General features: G+C 45.9%; 1 protein-coding gene across 3 annotated transcripts in view; it reads right to left on the bottom strand.

The window, feature by feature from the left end:
* The window catches only part of LOC121453271 (BTB/POZ domain-containing protein KCTD1), a 199,279-nt gene that overhangs the window by 41,677 nt on the left and 139,509 nt on the right, over window positions 1-18,093 (bottom strand). For all 3 annotated transcript variants that reach the window (XM_041659877.1, XM_041659879.1, XM_041659876.1), the window contains exon 2: window positions 3,882-4,060. In XM_041659877.1, the coding sequence (XP_041515811.1) occupies window positions 3,882-4,060 (179 nt within the window). The remainder of the gene's footprint in view (window positions 1-3,881; window positions 4,061-18,093) is intronic.

The raw sequence follows: 18,093 nt of genomic DNA, 5'->3' as shown, positions 1-18,093 counted from the left end.
GAGGCAGTTTTCTCTGCATCAAACACAGGACTATGAAGATATATCTATGATCACATTAATTATTAGCTTTGCAAGAAGACATGTTTGTACCTGTTCTGAAATAGGAAAGGCAGGTGTTTGGCCATTGGACCCTACCAACCCATCAAAGAACTGCTGGGTGAATGGCAGAGCCTGTGTCTAAATGCAGATACAACGAATCAAATCACTTCTGCTTGGGAGGTGAGGCTTAGTGGTAGAACATGTGCTTGCCGAGCACAAGGCCCTGAGTTTGACCCCTGAAACATCCAAAGAAAACAAAACGTTTCTTTGTCGTTGCTGCTTCGGCACTATGGGTGACTGGAAATGAGAGTAAAACTTAGGAAGGCATGCCGATAATCCTGCCTTTTCTAATATGCTGCCGAGAAAAGTCAGTTTGCGGTGTGTGCAAGTATCAGGATGGGGAATGGGCAGGTTTAATTCTTTTCCTAGAAGCCAGGATTCCTAGTTTAGTGCTGCCATGCAGGAAAGAAGACGCAGAAGCAAGTTCACATTTTCTAGCAGGCACATGGGAAAAGCGAAAAGAGACAGAATTGGTCTGAAATGCATTTCCACTTAATTCAGAATATTACCATGCCAACATGAAAAGGAAGCAATATAAAAATCACTGAGATATTTAAGAGGTTTTTTTTTTTTTAATTCTATGCCTCAAAATTGAGTGTGTAATGTACATCAAAAGGGAATTTCAATTCGGACTGTCCTCTCTTTGGATGCTCAGTAGTGCATGTGGCAGCTGACTGCTGTAAGAGACCAGGCAGCTAGAGAGAATAAAGGCATCTACGAAATCTGATATGGCTCAGGATCTGAATCACGAAACTCGAGGAAACTCATGGAAAGATAGACTAGGAAGTCTCCAAACGAGACATTAATTGAGGTCTAAAATATGTAGTACCAACAGGAGGTGACTGGAAAATTATGAGAGACAGAAACAGAATGAAGAGAGTGGCCAACCTTTTATCTTCCACCACTGTCCAAAGTTCAAGCGAATCCAGGGTGCTACAGATGGTTGACCCTCAGAGAGCATCAGACTGTAGAAGATCCAAGCAGCTGCACTGAGCAACTAGACCAAAACCAGTAGCCTAAGGCACAGGCCAATGGTCCAACCACTCACATCCAAAATGCTCCAAAGTCCAGAACTTTGAGTGGGCATCTATTGGAACGTGTGCACATATGTGTTCATGCATGTTTGTGGGGCTTGGAGAAATGCGCGTGTGTATAGAGGCCAAAAGTCAACCCTGGGTGTCATCCCTCAGGAGCGGTCGGTCCATCATGTTTTTGTAAACAGGGTCCCTCATTGGCCTAGGGCTTGCCTAATTAGCTGGTTGGCCATTGAGACCCAAGGATCCACTTACTCCCTCCCTGGTACTGTTTATTCTGCCCCTGTGATCAAACACCCGAAAAGGAGGAGGAAAGCCTTCAGTTACCTTGTATTTCTAGGTCACAACCCAGCACTGAGGGAAGCCAAGGCAGGAAGTCAAACGTGAGCCTTAAGTGGATCCTACAGAGGAATGCTGCCTGCCAGCTGGCTTGCTTGAAGACTCATGTCTAGCTAGCTTTCTTATACAACCCATGACCCCTGCCTAGGGACTGGAAAGCCGACGGTGGGCTGAATTCCCTAGACTCATTAGCAATCAAGACAGTACCCACAGGCATGCCTAGCTGGTCGAGGCAATTCCTCAACGGAAGTTCTTTCTTCCTAGGTGACTAGGATAAGCAGGACAGCTGGGATTATAGGGACATACCAGCTTCCTTTTGTGAGTTCTGGGAGTGAGATCCATGCCTTTGTGGCAAACACCTTACCAATTTAGCTATTTCCCCAGTTTCCAAGACCCTTTGAGCACTAACATAAGACCCTACATAGAAAATTCCATGTCCTGAAATTTTGTTTTGTCCACAGAGTTACTAAAAACATGATACAGAATGATCCTCAGGATATGTGTGTAATATATATATATGAAACATAGATGAATTTCATGTTCAGCTTGGGTTCTATTTCCCCGGATATCTCATTATACATAGAAAAATATTCTAAACTTTGAAAACACGCCAAATCGGAAATATTTCTGTTCCTATGTATTTGAGAAGGAAGCCCCTCTGGCTGCATTAACTTCCCCCTTAAATCAGAAGTTTTAAAAGCAAACAAAAGCAAAGGCCACCAGACCACGTCACTAACTTGCCCTACATTTCAGGACAGGATATGGACCTTTGTAGATGGTTTGTTCTTGACCCTGGATTTAACTCCCTCATCTGAAGGGCCAGAAGCAGTTTTCTGTAGTTGATGTCAGTATCAACAGGAGGTTGGAAGAAATACAAATAGGTACTCTTTAAAAAGAATAATAGTTATAGAGCCAGATTCTTATTTTTTTAGTCAATGGACAAGTCGCTTAAGATGTTGGAACCCTGGGCTGCAGAGAAGGCTCAACTATTAAGAGCACTTGTGGCTACTGAAAATGAGGACTAGATTTGGCTCCCAGAACCCACGTGGTAGCCCCCAAGCATCCATAACTGCAGATCCAGGAGAACGGAAGCCCTCTGCTCGCTTCCGAGGCCACCACGCATGCACATGCTGTACATATTTATATGTGGGCAAAATATTTATATGCATGAGGAAAATACAAATCAATGTATATAAAAAGTTATTAACCATTTTATAAACTAAATTTTCACATCAAGGAAATAAAACATTAATGAGCCCAGGGCAGTGGGGAACACCTCCTTCAATCACAGCACCGAGGAGGCAGAGGCAGCAAATCTCTGCGGGCTTGAGGTCAGCCTTTTCTATGCAGTGAGCTTAAGAGTCATATTCCTGAAAACTAAAACTACAGCCACCGTGACCATGTGATTTTGTATCGCTTTCTTAGCATTTCCGAGTCACACCTGCACGAACAGCTGAGAGCCAGGGGTAAATGCACAGCTTTGTGGATAGCTTACAAACCTATATTTTAATCACTTCATTTTTATCTGGAAAGTAAATCTGGAAGTCAAGAGAACACATTTTTCTATCCTTTTCACCCCAGCTTTCAAATGCTTTTTTTATTTTTTTGGTTTTTCGAGACAGGGTTTCTTTGTGTTACTTTGGAGTCTGCCCTGGAACTAGCTCTTGTAGACCAAGTTGGCCTCGAACTCACAGAGATCTGCCTGCCTCTGCCTCCCGAGTGTTGGGATTAAAGGTGTGTGCCACCACTGCCTGGCTGAAATTCTTTTAGGTATCAAGAAAGATCTTAAAAAAAACTAAAATACTTTATAACATTCTTATCACAACTATGATTTATACTCAATATTGTCTATTTATGTTATAAACATTATTCTCTCTGTCTGTCTCTGTCTGTCTGTCTGTCTCTCTCTCTCCCTCGTGTGTGTGTCTGTCTCTCTGTCTGTGCCCACACACCACAGAGCACAGGTGGAGCTTAGAGAACAATGCTCTGGATTCTCTCCTTCCATCTTGACATGGTTTGAACTGAGGCCATTAGCCCTGCTCTGGGTCATTTCACCGCCCCCCACCCGTCGTCATTTTTATTTTGAGATAGGGCCTCATTTTATAGTCCTGGTTGGTCTTGAGCTCATTATATAGCCCCAGCCTGCCTTGAATTCATGATCCTTCTCCTTAGGTCCCTGAAGGCTGGAATTACAGGCGTCTACCACGGCACTCAGAAAGTGGCATTCGGACGAGTACTCCATGCCCCAACTGTGGAATCAAACGGCCATGGCCCTGAATAGCCTCAGCAGGTCATGCCCTGTGCTTGGTATTGGTAGGGCCACACTGTTCTTCTGATCAAAGGAAAAGCAGTTGACAGCATCAAACACACACACACTTCTGAGAGCGACATCCCCACTTTTGCAGTTACCTTGACTCGGGGTATTTGGTGAGGGTGGCCAGGCTGCTGGTGTACATGTGACCGCCCACGTCAATGTGGACCGGTGCATTGGACTTGGTGAGCTGGGCTGGAGTGGGAATGCCTTGGTTGTTCAGTGGCGATGCGGGGGATCTAGTGATCAGAGGTCTTGACATATTGGGCCGACTGTCCTACAGAGAGAGAAGCACAGTTAGACACGGTTCTGTTGCCAGTGACGACGAGAACATAGATCCTGGGAAATGAGCGGGTGAGCGGCGATGACGAGCTCTTTAATAACATCTGGGAAATATCAGGTCCTCTCACTTTGGTTTTCAGTATTATAAGCAAAGCAAAACCTGCAACAGAGAGAAAGGAACTTCATGTGCCCGGGATCCAATTCTGCGGACTCTGAGGGCTTATTATACAAATGCATTTTCACATTATGCAAATGACAAGTGGCTTATGGAGAAATCCTATTCATTTTAAATGAAAAGATAATCAATGCTTAAAACACTATGCACCCAAATAAACCATGTATAGTTTATGGTTCTCTTTGAAAACTTCCTCATTCTTATGCACAGGAACTAAGCCATGTGTGTTCTACAGGGCAGATTCTAAGGCTCTAGCTTTTGAATCACAAAGGAGTATTGTACAGTTGTAGCCATCAGCTGTTCAAACAGACACCATGAGTTTATCATTCCATAGGTTTTAAAAAATAAAAAGCCAGTTTCTTGCTCCCCAGCTCTCTTCCTGGGAATTTGTGGCTCGAGGATGCTTCATAACAACAGATCCCAGACAAGCTTCTTTGCTGTGTGCCTGACTTCTCAGAGTTTCCAAGGTGAAGAGGACGAGGCAAATGCTGCTGCTATGAAGTGTAGTCACCGCAGCAAAAGGTGTGATGTAAGCAAACAGACCAGGACGTGGGAGGCGTGTGCAGCAGCAGGAAGAGACCAGGACACGAGCGGCACATGGCAGCAGCAGGAACACACTGAAGGAACTGCACTCTCAAGAGCAGAAAAGATGCCAGTTGTCCCAGGATACAGCATAAATGAGTAAACACCATGGTGATTCCACGCCACAGGCAAGTCATGCCAGGTTCTGGCACTCCAAGGGGTCAGATACTTAGAGTCATCAAATGATAGATCAATTGAGGAACAAACCAAAAGAGCGGTCTGTAAGACTGAACACACGCGCATGCGAGCTCTCTCTCTCTCTCTCTCTCTCTCCATTCTCAGATTTGAAATTTAGGCAGAGACTGTTTTCAAACACACTCACCATATGTGCCAAAAGTAGTAAATGGGTTACATGAAAAATGTCTCTGATAGAGATTTCAGAAGGGAAGTTGCTTAGTCTTGTGCTTAAAGTGCAAGGGATAACATAAATTTGCAAAGTATGGGTTTCTTGATCCTGGAACAGGTTGAGGTGTTACCTGGCGCTCAGATGTTAGACTACTTAGGGTTAAGCCCAAGTCCAAGAGAGACTGCCACTGGCAAGCTTTCCCAGACAGCCACTAGGAACGGCGAGGTGATGGGGCCTTGCACAAAATGTTTACCATCTGTGTGGTGCTCTTCTGCAAGGCGCAGGAAACAGAGCCCAGAAAATGCCACTCAAAAAGAGTTCATTTTCAGTTCCTAAATCGGGTGGCAAATTCATGGGTATTCACTAGAGCATTCTTTACTGTATTCTTCAATAATGCAAAATAGAAATTAAGGACACAAAAGGGTGCTTGGAACACACAAAGAAAAGGAGTTGAAAGGGTTATTATGGGGTGGGAGCGGGAACGAAGCAAAGTCACAGATGGTAGAACATATTAAGGTTAAGTGCCAGAAGAAGTATTTTTAATTCTGGATGGCAGACGATACCTCACCCTTAAAAAGTGATCAAGGGCTGTGGAGATGGTACAGAAAATAAAATGCTGGCTATGTAAGTATGAGGAATGGATTTAGAATTCATATCTGCCCTGGCCCAGCAGCAAGTCTGTAATCCCCGTTCCCACTGCCCAGTGAGGAGCTGAAGCAGGAGACTGCCGGGAGCTTCTGAGTCAGCTAGCCTGGCATATGAAGTACAACCGCGATCAACAAAGGGAGTGCCCCAGCTAGCTTTACCGCTGCTGTGAGGAAACTTGCCAAAAGCAAGTTGGGGCGGTGGGGGGGGGGGGCTCATTTGTCTCACACTTCCACATCACAATCCATCACGGAAGGAAGGCAGACAGGAAGCTGGAGGCAGGATCTGTCACAGAGGCCACCGGGATGCTGCTTACTGACTTGCTCCTCACGGCTTGCTCAGCTTGCTTTCTTATGGAACCTGGGACCACCAGGCTAGTGATGAGTGACACCCACCAAGTTCGGTGCATATCCCTTCATCAGTCACTAAAAAACGCCTTAACGGCTTGCCTGCACCCCAATTTTATAGAGGTATCTTCTCAATTGAGGTTCTCTCCTCTCATATGACATAAAAGTAGCCAGCACAACTGACCCCTGTCAACACACAAACACACCACTGTTAAGCCTCAACCTTTCTTTTCTTGTTCATCCTCAAGCTCATGTATTAAATATTGACATCACAATATAAAAATTTTAAACTTACAAAGTCCCACAAGTCATACAAATTCAACCCCCTTTAAAAACTCACTCTTTTAATAGCCGAAGTCTTTTAACTGTGGGAACCTATTTTTAAAAAAAGTTAAATACTTTCTTATTTCAAGAGGAAAGAACCGGAACCAGGGCAGAGTCATAATCAAACTCCAACTGTGTAAATAATTCAATGCCCCATGTCTGGGATCCACTCACGATCTTCTGGGCTCCTCCAAATGGTCGGGTCACTTCTCTACTTGAACCCTCTGCTGCCCACACAGCTCGTCTTCTAGGCTCTGGCTGGCTCTGCTCCCCCACCGCTGCTGCTCTTGGTGGTCATCCCATGGCACTGGTGTCTCCAAAATGCTGGGGTCTCTGCTGCAACTGGGCTGCTCTGTCACCAATGCCTCTTCTGTGTTCTCTCCAGGAACTGCAGCCCTGCCACAGTGTTCAGCTGCTCTCCATGACCCCCTGCTGCCTTCAAACCAGTGCATGGTGACGCATGCCAGTAGTCAGGAGTCTGAGACAGGAGGACCACTTGAGTCCAGGGGTTCTGGGCTGTAGTGTACCGTGCCGATCGGGTTCGTCATCAGATGACTCTTACACTACCCACTTCAGCTGCCTGGGGAGCACAGCTTCTGTGTGCTGACCCCAAGGAAACCCTTCCCAGATTTCACCACGGTGATGCTGGCCTCTTCTTCATCACAGCTGATTCTCCAGTCCCAGCTGGCCAGCTTTCATTGTCCCAGAAAAGCAAAGGTTTCACTTCAGTAATTCTCGGCCCTTGTTAATCACAGCCGATTCTTCAGGTCCAGCTGACCAGAACCACAGATTCTTCACACAAAAGCCTGGTAGAATCTTTGCTTCCCTTCTGAAACATCACAAACCAGGCATCCAAGGTCCACAGTGCTCTCAACATAGTTACCTTCGGAGCCCCTGCGGAACAGCCCACTGAGCTCTCAACACTCAGTGACTTAGCCTAAAGTTCCAAAGTCTTTCCACAATTCTCCCCAGGACAACATGGTCAGGTCTGTTACAGCAACACCCACTACCCTGGGACCAATTTCTGTTTAGCTAGGATTACTATTGTTATGATGAAACATCATGGCCAAAAGCACGGTGGGGAGGAAAGGGTTTATTTGTTTTCTGTTTGCACATCGTGACCCATCACTGAAAGATGTCAGGGCAGGAACTTGAAAGCAGAAGCCATGGAGAGGTGCTTTCTTATAGAACCCAGGGGTGGCCCCACCCATAATGGCTGGACTCTCCCACATCAATCACTAATTAAGAAACTGCCTTATTAATTAAGAAAATGCCTTATAGACTTGTCTGCAGCCCAATCTTAGGGGAGCATTTTCTGAATTGAGGCTCCCTCCTCTCGGATTACAATAGCCCATGTCAAGTTTACATAAAAGTACCCAGCACCCGGGACCTGCCACACACAAGATGGAAGGTAGAGGACCAATCCCTAGGTTGACCTCTGGTTTCCACATGTATGCTATGACTTGTGTGTACACATATTCACCGACTCACACACACATATACGTATATCATGCCCACACACCCCACAAAGCAATAAGAAAGCACTTTTCACAAACACCTGTTGGACCCAAGCTGCTGCCAACGGCCATGTCTGGGTCCATGGTCCTGCTGCCGCTGGATCTAAGTTGATGTCTCTGGCCTATGTCAGCTCAGGAAAGCAGAGGAAGCACACATGGTGAAACCAGAGTGCTGTGCTGAGCCGGTACCACACCTCATTGGCGCGGCCCCTCACCACACAAGACAGCTGGCCCCGACACTCGGGAGAGATGGCTCCACCCATCACCGCGGGTGAGGGAGAACTGACCCTGAAGACATGGGCTCTGCCTCCTCACCTGAGACTGACCAGCTCAGGTACCAGCCAGGCCCACAGCCAGGCCTTGGGTTGGCCCACCCTAACATCTATCCCATCAAGGACCTGCTGCAGATCACGAAGGGACTGGTCCTGTGAGATGCTCTGCAGGACCTCTATGACTTGGGGTGGTCAAGGAATATCTGAGGGGAGTTTTGGTCAGTATCCAGTGAGGATGGTGTACCAGAAACCAGAGGCCCTGAACCAGATTCGAATGACTTGCTAGTCATTGCAATGAACATTTGCTAGTAAAGCTGACTGGACAAACTGCGGCTCCCAATGCCACCAGGATGAGTGAAGAGGTATTGGACAGGCGGGAAAGAAGGAGAAGAAAGGGCTTTTTGTTTGTTTGTTTGCTTGCTTGTTTTTGTTTTTAATTTTCTTTTGGTGGGGCACTGCAGGGGTGAGGGAAGGATATGGAGGACTGGGAGGGGAGCAGAATTAGGGTGCATGATGTGAAATTCCCCAAGAATCAATAAAGAAATTATGTTTTTTTTTAAAGAAATACTTATTACATGGCTTCCTGGATGATTCCCTGGCTATGTATGCACACACACATGCACATATCCTTGTTACAATTCAGCCCATCACTGCCCTGCAGAATTGAAATAACTTCAATTGGACACATTCTGTATCCCGCCTGGGGGTGCTCGGGCGGAAATGAACAGATTTGCAGGGTTAATACTGTAGTTAGACTGTGACCTCATTCAGCACAGCACCAACACTGCCGGGTCTACAGAGAAAGAGCAAAAATCCAAAGCATAACTGATCGGTTAAGGATTCCAGATCTCTACCATTTACATTGTAAATCACAAATGGATGGCTACTGCTAAATTTAAAATGGAACCATCATGTCTTCAGCTGGACATAGGGAGGGGGCAGGGCTGAGCCCTTCAGGGTAAGGATTAGAATTGACCTCCTGAACCTCCTGGAGTTTTCTAGACTCTTGCCCCATCCTAATGCATCCTCTAGCACATGCCCCCTTAGATAAGACCCTCTAAATTAGTTTCTCTTTGTATCTGTGTGCATGTACATGCATGAGGGTGCACATGTATATACAGACATATGGAGAAGCCAGAGGTCACCCTGAGGTGCCATTCCTAGGACATCTTCCACTCTGATTTTTGAGACAAGATCTCTCATGCCTATGTAACTTGTCAGGTAGGCTGTACTGACTAGGTGGTGAGCCCCAGGCTGTATCAGCTTCCCCGGTGCGGGATTTACAAATGTGTGCCGCCACCACCACAGTGGGCTTCTGTTCCTGTATGTTCTGGGAACTGAAATGCAGGTTCCCAGGCTTGCGAGGTAAATACTTTACCACCTGAGCAAGCTCCCCAGTCCCCAGGAAGACCCAGAGCAGAGGTGGCCTATGACAGAGTACATGCTCCCTTCCCTTCATGGAGACACTGAATACTTAGAACTATGGTTACTCACCATGCAACAGCTGTCTCCCTCGAAGCCTGAAGATGAAACCAGGGGCCACGGTGCAAACTGAGGCCTGGAATCTGTCATGCTGAGCCCCTTTGTCTCTGGATTGCATGCTACTAGGGTAAACGGATTTTTGTGTGAGCTGTAATTTCTGTCACCTCCCTTTGAGGCAGGCTGGCCTTGAGAGACTTGGCCTGTCATGCTAAGAACAGATTCCTGTCACAGATGCAGCAGAGGTCTCTAGCACCCTTCTTAGATGCTATTTTCTGTCTGTGTAATCATTTACCTGCCGGCCTGTAGTGTGCACACGTCTGTCCCCATTACTTCTACAGATGGGAAAACCACAAACTAGAACCAGAAATAAGTACAGAGGACTTCAATGTACAGCTGCTTTGCTGAAGGATCAGCTCAGGGCACAGAAAGATACTCTGAAAGCTGGTCACACAGAAAACTGTTTCCAGTAACATCTTTCTTGGAGCTGCCTCTACTGCGCGATAAGAAACTCCGCCCTCACTCTAAACCGGCAGTTACTGTTCTGGCCTCCTGTGGCCGGCAGCTTCTTCCTTCCTTGATATGAATTAACATCTCCTAAGTGTCGGGAATGGTACCATGTTCTGGACAATACAGCGAAGGAGAAAGTCTAGCCCCAGTGAGAATAATCCTTCTGTGCACTGTGAATATGCATTACTCTCATTGGTTAATAAAAAGCTGCCTGATAGCCAGACAGGAAGTTAGGTGGGAAAGCCAAACTGAGGATGATGGGAGGGAGGAGGGTGGAGTCAGAGGAACATCAGTCAGCTGCTCAGGAAGTAAGACATGCTAGATGACAGATCAAATTCACAAACCTTCATGACTATACATAGATGAATAGAAATGGGTTAATTTAAATGTACGAGTTAACTAGTAATAAGCCTAAGCTATCAGCAGAGGATTTATAAGTAATTGTAAGCCTCAATGTGGTTATTCAGGAGCTGGTGGGTAGGAAAGAAATGACTACACCCAGGGTCTGGGTCCCCAGGAGAGATCAGCAAATGGATGTCATTAGGGAACAAGAAGGCCATATGACACGGCAGCTCATGGAGGATCACTTTACTTTGGTCAATGCTGGGAGGGACAGCGGGAAGGTCCAGGAGACAGTCTGAGCCTCTGGTGTGGGCTGGGAGGGACAGCAGGAAGGTCCAGGGGACAGTCTGAGCCATTGGTGTGGGCTGGGAGGGACAGTGGGAAGGTCCAGGGGACAGTCTGAGCCCCTGGTGTGGGCTGGGAGGGACAGTGGGAAGGTCCAGGGGACAGTCTGAGCCCCTGGTGTGGGCTGGGAGGGACAGTCTAGTTGAGACCCAGGGGTTAAGAGACTGACAAGTAGGAGAACAAGAATCTCCCAAAGAACATCACTAAAGTCCCAAGGTGTGCAAGGCACATTCTAGAAGTTATGGGTTCAGTACAGCAGAGGGTTCAACCACTTGTTTGTCCCAACCCTCAGAAAGAGCTCAATACAACATCCTCACCTGTAAATGAGGAAGAAAAGCCAGGAAGGTCACTGTTTGCTGCTGTAGGAATGTTGCTCACAGTGGTACACGATGGCCTCAGGGAGCTAATAGTTTGCCACCGTGGGAATGTTGCTCACTGTGGTACCTGATGGCCTCAGTGCCATGGAGGGAATGGATACTTACTTGTTTTTGCAGAGACTGGATCTCATGTAGCCCAGACTGGCCTTAAATTCAACATAAAGCAACATGTGGTGTTGAATTCCTACTTTCCAGAGTCAGTCTCCCGAGTGCTGTGGGATCACAGGTGATCTCACCATGCTCAGCTTCTGAGTTTTTAATTATCACGAATTTGAATGCATTTGATTTTTAATTTAAATAGCTCCTATGGACCCTGGCTATCATCTTGGGCAACAGAAGAAAGTATGCTTGATATTTTCTTACTATTTTTGGAGGGCAGCTCATGACAAATCTGAAGCTTTCATTCTTGGGCTAGGGAAGCAGGAGCATTTTGTGGCTTGTTGTTGTGTTTTTGATTGGTTGGCTTTTGTTTGTCTTTTGCTTTTTGAGACAAGGTCCTAATATGTATCTCAGCATGGGCCTGGAATTCAAGATCTTCCAAACAGGGGGAACTTTTTTTTCAGAAATTAATTTTTTATTAAGCTATATATTTTTCTCCGCTCCCTTCCCTTTCTTCTCCCTCCCCTTCCACATTCTCCTATGGTTCCCATGCTCCCAATTTACTTAGGAGAGCTTGTCTTTTTATACATCCCATGTAGATTAGATCCATGCATGTCTCTCTTAGGGTCCTCATTGCTGTCTAGGTTCTCTAGGGTTGTGAACTGTAGGCTGGTTTTCTTTGCTTTATGTCCAAAGGTCACTTATAAGTGAGTTCAACTATATTTGTCTTTCTAAGTCTGGGTTACCTCATTCAATATGATGTTTTCTAGATCCATCCATTTGCCTGCAAATTTCAAGATGTCATTATTTTTTTCCACTGTGTAGTACTCAATTGTGTAGATGTACCACATCTTCTTATCCATTCCTTGGTTGAGGGACATTTAGGTTGTTTCTAGGTTTTGACTAGTAAATAAATAAATAAATAAATAAATAAATAAATAATGCTGCTATGAACATACTTGACCACATGTCCTTGTGATATGATGCAGTATCCTTTGGGCATATACCCAAAAGTGGTATAGCTGGGTCTTGAGGTAGGTTGTTTCCTAATTTTCTGAGAAATCACCATACTGATTTCCAAAGCAGAAGGAGAATTTTTTAATTGAACCCAGGAGTGCAGGGCCCTACCATACGTTCATTCCCCTCATCGTTTCTGACAGCATTTCTGCTGTTTTTATTGACATTATTACAAAAAAAGAAAAGAAAAGAGAAAACATATAATGAGGGAAAATGAGGCCTTCTGGGAGGGACAGACAGTCATCAGATGGACAAGAGCACACACTGTGTGTCTATCCATGGGAAGTGACAGGCAGACAGGCAGGACACATCTGTAATGACAGAGGTCAGAACACTGGCAGTCTCTGGAGGCCATTCAGTGGGAATGGAGAGGAAAACCTTCAGAGAGCTAGAAAATTCTATGTTAATCTGTGTGCTGCACAGGTATACATACCTAAGATACATGCATATTCAAGATTTTTCTCTTTATTCTAAATTCTAGCAAAATGCCAAACAACAAAATTTAACCAAAAATAATCTTTACAGAAACCTAGTCAAAAACACTCTCTTGATCAAACACTTAATTTTCATTAAATACTGCCTAGAAACAAAACAACAACAATAACAACAACAATCCAACCAAGGCTGGAGATAGCTCAGTGGCAGAGTACCTGTCTACCCTGTGAGAGGCCCCGGGGTCCATTCCTGCCAGCAGATGTGGCTGGGGCGAGGTGAAAAGGTTCGTATCATTTCCTTTCATAGGACCTGCGGAGTCTAACTGAACTACTCTGGAAGGAAGCAGCGCCCTGAACTCTTTCTCATTCCTCCTTTGCTCATATCTGGCCCGCACAGATTTCCCACCACGTCAATCAGTTTATCTCAACATTAACATCTCCCAGCTGCTTCAGTTTTTTGCCTCGTGGTAGCTTCATCATCCATCTCACCTACCCAGCAATGGCTTGGGAAAGCAGAATCCTTCAAGGGATTTCACTTCAGGCATCTTCCCACAGAAGCTAATGAAAAATTTGTCTCTTCAGTAGAACCTGGCCGTGTGCTGTTCAAACAGGCACCCCGGGGGCACCGCCTCCAAGGAAAGAACTGAAGTTTAAACTGGAAGTTCTAATGGCCTTATTTGTTAAGAATGCACGCCCTGTCTTCCCCACTCTCACTCGCAAGCTGGACTTTATCAGCCTTTCACTGGGGAAAGACCCGGGCTTCCTGGTGACACCTCCCGAAAGGCATGTGCAGGGCAAATGCCTCATTATTTTCTATTTTAATTTACAGTATACAACAGAGTAGGAAAGGAATCCGGTATAGATTAGGATCTTTCCCCAGTTTCAACTAAGATGTATGAACCAGTCTTTGTCAGTCTCCTCTGTCCCCACCTCTCTCTCTGTCTCTGTCTATCTCTCTCTCTCTCTCTCTCTCTCTCACACACACACACACACACACACACACAGGCACACACACGCATGCACACACACATGCACACACACACACACAAACAAAACACTAACATGTACAGACTACATAGCCCAGGGAAAGCAGCACTCTGACTCACTCTCTTCCAGACCCTGACAGCCATTCCATTCGTAGCAAGCAAACTATAATCAAAGTCTCATAGACAAGAACCTGCTCCCTGGGATGGAGAGCTGTGGTTGACTCGGGTATGTTATTTCAGGAATGACACAACTCTGTTGGATTTTCAAAGATTCTTTTTAAAATCACACCGTTGCCAGCCATTGCCCCTTGAGCCAACTGCAAGCGCCTCAGACAGTGCCCGAGTACTGAAGGGAGCTCCTGCTTCTCATTCCCGCAGCGCTCTTTACCAGGCCTTTCTCAGGTGCTACGCGCTACTTTCTGTTGACTGACTCGAAATAAACAACAGAATTAACTTAAGCCCACAGAGAGAAACCAAAAAATTATTTCTCAATCATTACATAAGTTTTAAAATACCAACAAGTACCAGAGTGCTTCAAATCTGATGATTACTACATTCATAATCTACTTAGGGGACAATGTCCATCAGTCTCAATTGTGAGGAAGACTATGCGGAATTAGGCCCCAAAATCTTGTGAGATCCATGTCAAAACTTCCACTTAACTTAATGCATGGGCTCCTTCAAATCATGGGGCCTATTTTCTTTACTGTATTTTTAAGATTTTTTTTTAACTTTTTTTTTTATTGAGAAAAGAAAAAAAAAAACAAATTTCCTCCTCCTCCCAGCCTCCCATTTCCCTCCCCCTCCTCCCACCCTTCTCCCCCTCCCCCCACTCCTCTCCCCCTCCCTCTCCAGCCCAAAGAGCAGTCAGATTTCCCTGCCCTGTGGTAAGTCCTAGGTCCTCCCCGCTCCGTGCATTTCTAGGAAGGTGAACATTCAAACTGGCTAGGCTCCCACAAAGCCAGCACATTACGTAGGTTCAAAACCCCGTGCCATTGTCCTTGGGTTCTCATCAGCCCTCATTGTTCGCCATGCTCAGAGAGTCCAGTTTTATCCCATGCTTTTTCAGTCACAGTTCAGCTGGCCTTGGTGAGCTCCCAATAGATCAGCTCCACTGTCTCAGTGGGTGGGTGCTCCCCTCGTGGTCCCGACTTCTTTGCTCATGTTGTCTTGGCTATGGGAAGTAGAAAAAATTGCCGGGAAGAAAATTGAGATCTTGGGGGTGGGGTGGGATGGGGGTAAGGGGAGATGGGGAGAGAGGGGGGAGAGGGGGAGAATGGGGGGAGCTTGGGGAAGGGGGGGATTGGGATGAAGGAAGGTTGGATGGGGGAGCACGGAAGCACGGTTCTTAGTTAAGGGAGCCACCTTAGGGTTGGCAAGAGACTTGAACCTAGAGTGGCTCCCAGATACCCAAGCCGAGGTCCCCAGTTAGTTCCTTGGGCAGCTGAGGATGGGGAACCTGAAATGACCCTATCCTAGAGCAATACTGACGAATATCTTGCATATCATCATAGAACCTTCATCTGGTGATGGATGGAGACAGAGACAGAGACCCACACTGGAGCACTGGACTGAGCTCCCAAGGTCCCGATGAGGAGCAGAAGGAGGGAGAACATGAGCTAAGATTTTATTTTTAATTAATGTGTGTATACACATGCAAGTTGACTTGGAGTTTCCACACTGTAAGTATCTCAGGCCAGGTGGTGATGGCTCACAGTTTTAAGACCAGGACTCGGGTGGCAGGGGCAGGTGAATCTCTGGGTTCGAGGCCAGCCTGGTCTACAGAGTGAGTTCTGAGATAGCCAGGGCTACACAGGGAAACCGCCTCAGGAAAAAAAAAGAAGAATCTCAGTATTGCTTTTGTAGCTCCTTAGCAGAACCACCCCCTTCATCACTTGAAAAATCAAATGCCAGGTTGGGGCCGATTTACAGTATAGTTTAAACGTGTTTCCATCACCAAACTGTACTGAATCACTTTATTTTTAAGTAAAGGCCATCTTCAAGACTTCATATGTCTGGCAAAGGTCTGTGTATAGGGTATATTTAGTGCGACGAGACAGAACCTATGTGTCTAGAGTCTGAGGATCTGGGTTCGGCTCAGTCCCGTGGTCTGGGTGATCCTGGAGAAACCCAAACCATATGCACCCAGCTTCCTCTGAGGCCCGACAGGGATGACCCTTCCAACCTTTTGGAGGGTAAAGATAGCAGGAGAAGCTGGGCATAGCCGCCAGTGGAGGACTGCCACAGTTCAAGACTCGTCCAGGGTACATAGTGAGCTCTAGGCCAGGCTAGAATGAAGCCCCTTCTCGTGTGTGTGGTAGGGAGGGCGGTGAAAGAGACAGGGAGAAGCGTGACCTAGGGATGTAACTCGTGCTTGCTAACACTTGTAAAGCCACGTGTGCCTCCCTATCGCTGCAGAAGCTGGGTGTGGTGGCACACACCTGTAACCCAGCACTGAGAAGCCGGGGGCAGGAGGATCTGGAGTTGAAGGTCATCCATCATCAGCCACATGTGAGTTAGAGGACAGACTGAGCTACATGAGAACATGTCTCGAAAAACTAAAATATGATGGAAGATGAAATTGCGCTTCTGAAGAGGGACAGTGGGTGCTTTGCATACAGAAGGGACAGTGACAGTTACAGCACCTTCAATATCTGGGATGACACACCCAAGAGTGAAAGGAAGGTTGGCAGTATTGTTTAAAATCTATACTGGGCATATTTTTTTTAACTACAATGCCTTACAGTACTGTAGAACAACCGTTTACATAGCAATTTCATTGTATTAGGGATAATAAGTGGTTTAACATCTGTAGGCAGATGTGTACAGGGTCCATGAAGACCCTGCATTATTTTACATGCAGGGACCATCCCAGGTGAGGGATGCTGTCTTTCCCTCCTTCTCTGTCTCTGTCTCTCTGTCTCTCTCTCTGTCTCTCTCTGTTTCTCTCTCGCGCGCGTGCACGCACACACATACAAACACACACACACACACACACACACACACACACACACCGCAAACTGGTAACCCAGATGCCTAGATGCCCGGAGCCTTCTGAAGACCTAGCAAAAATAAGAAACTTGTTAATATCTTTGAGCAGAGTCCAGGCCAAGGACTGTAGCCCCGAGTGTGGTGCTTCCGGGTGTAGAGGAAGAGGAAAGGGGACAGAGCATTGAGATGCTACCACACATTGGGAAAACTGCAGGAAGTGGGAGAGCACACAGGCTCCTGAGTGAAATGCATTCTTTCTTTCCATATAAAAATCTTAAGTTCACTGGAAGAAATAAATAAAAAAAAAATACGGCGTGCTTCAAAGTTGTTTTGAAATGACCTCTAACCTGGTACACGAGTGCACAGCTCTTTCCTAAGCTGCAGCCATGCATTCTCTCTTCCTGCAACAGCCAGGAAGACGGTCACAGCTGTTCATATGCTACCACGCACAGGGTGTCTCGCAGATCTGGACTAAATGCCCTCACTGTGCGTTTCTTCTTCTTTGGAATAGTGAAATCTGAAAGTTCCATTATTAGATTGCCACACTGGAAAGAAAGCCCAGTCAACAGCATTTCTCTCTGTCCCCGTCTCTTTCTTCTCCAAAAGGAAAATGAACTTAAGAGAAATGTATGTATGGAATTTTGTCAAATATTTTTAAAATTATATTGATTAGATATTTGTAATATACTTAAGACGCATCACTCTTAAATGAACAGCTGCACCTGTACGCTAATTTCACACACACAAATGTGGCGCTAGAGTGACGGAGGGGCCCAGGGACAATAGTTCTAGAGGGGAAGCCTATTTGGTTGTTTGTTCTTTAAAATATATGAACAATAAAACCCCAGAAATTATTGCATCAAAATATTAGGAGTTTGGGAATAGCTGATAATGTTACAAGCAAGCTTTTTAAAAAAGTGTATATGTATATGTTCATGAATGTAGACGCATGTGTGAGTACGTATGCGCATGTGTATGGAGGTCAGAGACAACCTCAGGCGTCCTTGCCCAGGTGTCCTGACTTTATGTTTTTTCAGACAGTTTTTCGCAGTGTGCTGGACTGGCTGGTCAGGGAGTTCGCCTGTTTCCACCCCCCAACAACGAGGTCGCAAATAAAAGTTCCTAGATTTTAAACAAAGGCTCCATGGATTAAACTCAGGCCTCGTGCTCGGAGGACTTGCTGGAGTGACTGAGCTATTTTTGTAGAAGAAATTAATACTACAAGAAACGGACAGCTACG

The sequence above is a fragment of the Microtus oregoni genome, unplaced genomic scaffold (genome assembly GCF_018167655.1).
Source record: "Microtus oregoni isolate MIOR12 unplaced genomic scaffold, Mior012 000011F_ref0000422, whole genome shotgun sequence".
NCBI lineage: Eukaryota > Metazoa > Chordata > Mammalia > Rodentia > Cricetidae > Microtus > Microtus oregoni.
Note: the sequence above shows the minus strand (reverse complement) of the source record. Positions and strands in the feature narration are given on the sequence as shown.